We start from the raw sequence: 6,000 nt of genomic DNA on the forward strand, positions 1-6,000 counted from the left end.
ACACAGACTGGTGGGGCAGGTTTCCAAGCATTTGACAGAAGGTGTCCAGGAATTTCGTTCAGGAAATTGGTAGGAGCTAACCTTTTTTTTTTTTTTTTAAGTTTAAAAAAAAAATCCATTTAGTTAACATACAGTGTAATGTTAATTTCAGGTGTGCAGTATAGTGATCCAACACTTCCACCAGTGCTCATCACAACAAATGTACTCCTTAATCCCCATCACCCATTTCACCCACCTCCCCTTGGTAACCATTAGTTTGCTTTCTATAGTTAAGAGTCTGTTTCTTGGTTTGCCTCTCTCTCTCTTTTTTCCCCCTTTGCTCTCTTGTTTTGTTTCTTAAATTCCATGTATGAGTGAAATTTACCCAAAGAATACAAAAATTCTAATTCAAAGGGATACATGCACTCCTGTGTTTATAGCAGCACTAGCTACAGTAGCAGTTAACTGTATTAAATTGATTAGAAAGAAACACAGAAAGGTGGGAAACTGCTGTTTCTTCTCTTTGTGAGACGGCATTAGGACAAGTGCATCTGGAATGATCACTTCTAGGAGTCTATTTAAAATGAGAGATTTCTCTATTAAAATGTGTATTTCCTTTCCTAACAACCTTTATTATTTTGTCCATTTATCAGATATTAGGCAGATTGAATTAAAATTTGTAAGTTGAAATTTGTAAGGTTTAGTAATTTTATATGTTATGAAAACAATTCTTGGTAGCTCTTTTTGTAATGAAGGTCAGCCTGTGGTGATATAAATATGTATCACTTAGCTTTTAAGAATTCTGACTCTAATTTGTAGTACCGGGTTTTTTTTTTTTTGATGATGGAGTTGGTCTGTATTTGCATAAAACTTTCATTCTGTGAGAATACTAGAACATAAGCTTTAAAAAAACTATCTGAAATTTTATCTTAATTGGCACATTACTGCTTGTATTTATTTTTTCTATTTAGGTTTTTTCCCAAGCAGTTCTCAAGGATGTGATGCATTTCTTCGCCACAAGATGACACTGATATCTCCCTCAGTATTAAAGAAGTATGGTATTCCCTTTGACAAGGTATATTAGTGTTATTCTTTAACATTCATTTTGTGCATGTACTATTTATGTACAAGACAAATTTAACACAAACTGATATATCCTTGACTTCAAATAGGGATTTTAGGATGGGGGGAGAAAAATTCAGATTCATGTTTTATAACAATTATTTATCTAAGTACTAAGTTGAAATTACTTTTATTTCAGGATACATTTACTATAATTTCATGCTGGTTATAGTTCACTTAAACAATACTGAAAGTAAAATACAGGACATTCAACAAAATAAGATGTAGCACTTCTACATTAAAGTCTTTTACATGGGTCCTGGAGTTAAGATGGTGGAGGAGTAGGGGACCCCCTTTTCAGCTGGTCCCCTGAGTCAAGCTGGATAGGTACCAGACCAGCCTGAATATCCATGGAATCAGCCTGAGACGCAGGAAGGTACATCTGGATCTCTACAAATGAACATCTCCAGAGCTGAGTATTGAGGTACGAAGTGGGGAGCTGTGAATCCACACACAGATATCAGAAGATAAACAGAAGGGTGAGGGAGCCGCTGCGTTCGGGTGCCGGGAAGCGGTAGCCACCTGCACTGGGGAGCGGGTGGGCTCGCAGACCGGGACCTGCGAGAGATCAGACTGAGAACATGAGCTGGGAGCGCGCGCCACCAGACTGAAAACTGGAGCTCCAGAGTGCCCGTGAAACACTGAAACGGAGCTCCGGAGCATGTGGGGGCGGCTGGTGGCTGGTGGTGTTAGAAACACAAAGGACAGAGACGCGCCAGCCCTGGAAGTGAGGGCTGGGATGCTGGCTGTAGGGCGCACATTCCCGGGACGCTGCAGGATTGAGCAGCACCAACAGAAACAGAGTTAAAGTGGCCAGATCATCAGTTGGAGAATGGTCCGCAATCCCTCTGTTCTGAGACAGAGGCTGGGATTCGACTACTGCTGCCCTGACTCTCAGAAGAGGCACAGCAAACCGCCAGGGAAAGCTGCCAGAGAACAAAAGCCCAGAAATACCAGCTCACAGTGTGCCCATGCCCATCCCCCCTCGCAGGGGACACAGAGACTCTACCCAAACAGGGTTGCCTGAGTATCGGCACAGCAGGCCCCTCCCCCAGAAGGCAGGCTGAAAAATCAAGAAGCCCATCCCTAAGGTCCCTATAAAACAAGGGCGCACTGCCTGGGTCCCGGTCAATAATTTGGGCTTTGGACAATGCCGCAACCTCTCCTCATCAGAATGACGAGAAAGAGAAATCCCCCCCAGCAAAGAAAAGAAAATGAGTCTGTGGCCTCTGCCACAGAACTAATGGATATGGATATAACCAAATTATCAGAAATGGAATTCAGAGTAACAATGGTCAAGATGATGTGTAGACTTGAAAAAAATATTAGCGAACACATTAACGAGAATATAGAATCTCTAAGGGCGGAAATGACAGCGAATCTGGCAGAAATTAAAAATACTATGAATCAAATGCAGTCAAAACTAGAGGCTCTGACGGCCAGGGTGAATGAGGCAGAAGAACGAATCAGTGAATTAGAGGATGGGTTAGTAGAAGAGAAAGCTGAAACAGAAACTTGGCTCAAAAATATCCAATCTCAAGAATGTAGTTATGAGAGATTACTGACTCAATGAAATGTTCCAATGTCAGAATCATTGGCATCCCTGAGGGGCTGGAGAAAAACAGAGGTCTAGAAGAGATATTTGAACAAATTGTAGCTGAAAACTTCCCTAATCTAGCAAAGGAAACAAGCATTCGTGTCCAAGAGGCAGAGAGGACCCCTCCCAAGCTCAACCGCAACAGACCTACGCCACGTCATGTCATAGTGCAATTTGCAAATATTAGATCCAAGGATACAGTATCGAAAGCGGCCAGGGCAAAGAAATTTCTCACGTACCAAGGCAAAGTTATCAGAATTACATCAGACCTGTCTACACAGACCTAGAATGAGAGAAAGGGTTGGGAGGGGCATTCTTAAAGCTCTTTCAGAGAAAAACATGCAGTCAAGGATCCTTTACTCAGCAAGGCTGTCATTCAGAATTGATGGAGAGATAAAGACCTTCCAGAATCACCAGTCATTGACCAATTTGTAACCACGAAAGCAGCCCTATAGGAGATATTAAGGGGGGTTGTATAAAAGTAAAAAGACCCCAAGAGTGATATAGAACAGAAAGTCACAATCTATAGAAACAAAGACTTTACAGGCAACATGGCATCATTAAAATCATTTCTCTCAATAATCAGTATCAATGTAAATGGCCTAAATACTCCCATAAAATGCCACAGGGTTGAGGATTGGATAAAAAGACATGACTCATCCATTGCTGTCTACAAGAGACTCATTTTGAACCTAAAGATACATTCAGACTGAAAGTAAAGGGATGGAATACCATCTTTCATGCCAGTGGACCTCAGAAGAAAGCTGGGTAGCAATTCTCATATCAGACAGATTGGATTTTAAACTAAAGACTATAAGAGATACAGAAGGGCACTATATAATTCTTAAAGGTTGTATCCAACAAGTAGATATGACAATTATAAATATATATGCTCCCAATAGGGGAGCAGCAAGATACACAAGCCAACTGTTAACTAGAATAAAGAGACATATAGATAAAAATATGTTAATAGTAGGGGACCTCAACACTCCACTATCAGCAATGGATAGATCACCTAAGCAGAAAATCAACAAAGAAACAAGAGCTTTGAATGCCATACTAGACGAGTTGGACCTCAAAGATATATATAGAACACTACACCCCAGAACAGAAGAATACTCATTCTATTCTAATGCCCATGGAACACTCTCAAGAATAGATCATGCTCTGGGTCACAAAACAGGTCTCAACCGATACCAAAAGACTGAAATTATTCCCTGCATATTCTCAGACCGCAATGCTTTGAAATTGGAACTCAACCAGAAGGAAAAATTTGGAGAAACTCAAACACTTGGAGACTAAGAACCATCTCACTCAAGAATGATTCGATAAACCAGGAAATCAAAAATCAATTTAAACAATTTATGGAGACCAACAAGAATGAAAACACAACAGTCCAGAGCCTATGGGATACTGCAAAGGCAGTCCTAAGGGGAAATTACATAGCCATCCAAGCCTCACTCAAAAGAATAGAAAAATCTAAAATGCATTTTTTATATTCTCACCCCAAGAAGCTGGAACAGGAACAGAAGAACAGGCCTAATCCACGCATGAGAAAGCAGTTGATCAAGATTAGAGCACAGATCAATGAATTAGGAACCAGGAGCACAATAGACAGATCAACAGAACTAGAAGTTGGTTCTTTGAAACAATAAATAAAATAGAGAAACCACTGGCAAGACTTATCCAAAAGAATAGAGAAAGGATCCAAATTAATAAAATTATGAATGAAAAGGGAGAGGTCACAACCAACACCAATGAAATAGGAAGGATTATTAGAAACTTTTATCAACAGCTTTATGCCAATAAATTAAGCAATCTGGAAGAGATGGAGGCCTTCCTGGAGACCTATAAACTACCAAGACTGAAATAGGAAGAAATTGATTTTTTTAAGCAGACCAATTAATTATGAAGAGATTCAAACAGTGATTAAAAACCTTCCAAAAAACAAAATGCCGAGGCCTGATGGATTCCCCAGGAAATTCTACCAAACATTCAATGAAGAAATAATACCTTTTCTCCTAAAGCTATTTCAAAAAATAGAAACAGAAGGAAAACTACCAAACTCATTCTATGAGACCAATATTACCTTGATCCCCAAATCAGGCAAAGACCCCATCAAAAAGGAGAATTGCAGACTGATTTCCCTGATGAATATGGATGCCAAAATTCTCAACAAGATCCTAGCTAATAGAATCCAATAGTACATTAAAAGGATTATCCATCATGACCAAGTGGGATTCATACCTGCGATGCAAGGGTGGTTCAACATTCACAAATCTATCAGTGTGATAGATTATATCAACAAGAAAAAAGGCAAAAATCATCTGACCCTCTCAATAGATGCAGAAAAAGCATTTGACAAAATACAGCATCGTTTCCTGATTAAAACCCTTCAGAGTGTAGGGATAGAGGGTACATTCCTCAATCTCATAAAAACCATCTATGAAAAGCCTACAGCAAATATCATTGTCAATGGGGAAAAGCTGAAAGCCTTTCCCTTAAGATCAGGAACACAACAAGGATGCCCACTCTCGCCACTATTATTCAACATAGTACTGGAAGTCCTTGCAACAGCAATCAGACAACAAAAAGGGATAAAAGGTATCCAAATCGGCAAAGAAGCAGTCATACTTTCTCTCTTCACAGATGATATGATACTGTATATGGAAAACCCAAAAGAATCCACCCCCAAACTATTAGAAGTTATACAGATCAGGAACACGACAAGGATGCCCACTCTCGCCACTATTATTCAACATAGTACTAGAAGTCCTTGCAACAGCAATCAGAAGACAAAAAGGGATCAAAGGTATCCAAATCGGCAAAGAAGAAGTCAAACTGTCTCTCTTTGCAGATGACATGATACTCTATATGGAAAACCCAAAGGAATCCACTCCCAAACTATTAGAAGTTATAGAACAATTCAGTAAGGTGGCAGGATACAAAATCAATGCCCAGAAATCAGTTGCATTTCTATACACGAACAATGAGACTGAAGAAAGAGAAATTAGGGAATCCATCCCATTTACAATAGCACCAAAAATCATAGTTATCTCGGAATTGACTTAACCAGAGATGTAAAGGATCCTATATCCTAGAAACTATAGATCACTTTTGAAAGATATTGAGGAAGACATAAAAAGATGGAAAAATATTCCATGCTCATGGATTGGAAGAATTAACATAGTTAAAATGTCCATGCTACCCAGAGCAATCTACACTTTCAGTGCTATCCCAATCAAAATACCGATGACATTTTTCATAGAACTGGAACAAATAGTCCTTAAATTTGTATGGAA

General features: G+C 39.4%; 1 protein-coding gene across 18 annotated transcripts in view; it reads left to right on the forward strand.

The window, feature by feature from the left end:
• The window catches only part of KDM4C (lysine demethylase 4C), a 502,429-nt gene that overhangs the window by 200,781 nt on the left and 295,648 nt on the right, over positions 1-6,000 (forward strand). For all 18 annotated transcript variants that reach the window (XR_004626454.1, XM_034663835.1, XM_034663840.1 and 15 more), the window contains one exon: positions 951-1,054. Coding sequence is in view for 17 of the 18 variants with exons in the window: in XM_034663835.1 (XP_034519726.1) it covers positions 951-1,054 (104 nt within the window). In the remaining variant the exon portion in view is untranslated. The remainder of the gene's footprint in view (positions 1-950; positions 1,055-6,000) is intronic.

Source organism: Ailuropoda melanoleuca, chromosome 7, assembly GCF_002007445.2.
Source record: "Ailuropoda melanoleuca isolate Jingjing chromosome 7, ASM200744v2, whole genome shotgun sequence".
Lineage (NCBI taxonomy): Eukaryota > Metazoa > Chordata > Mammalia > Carnivora > Ursidae > Ailuropoda > Ailuropoda melanoleuca.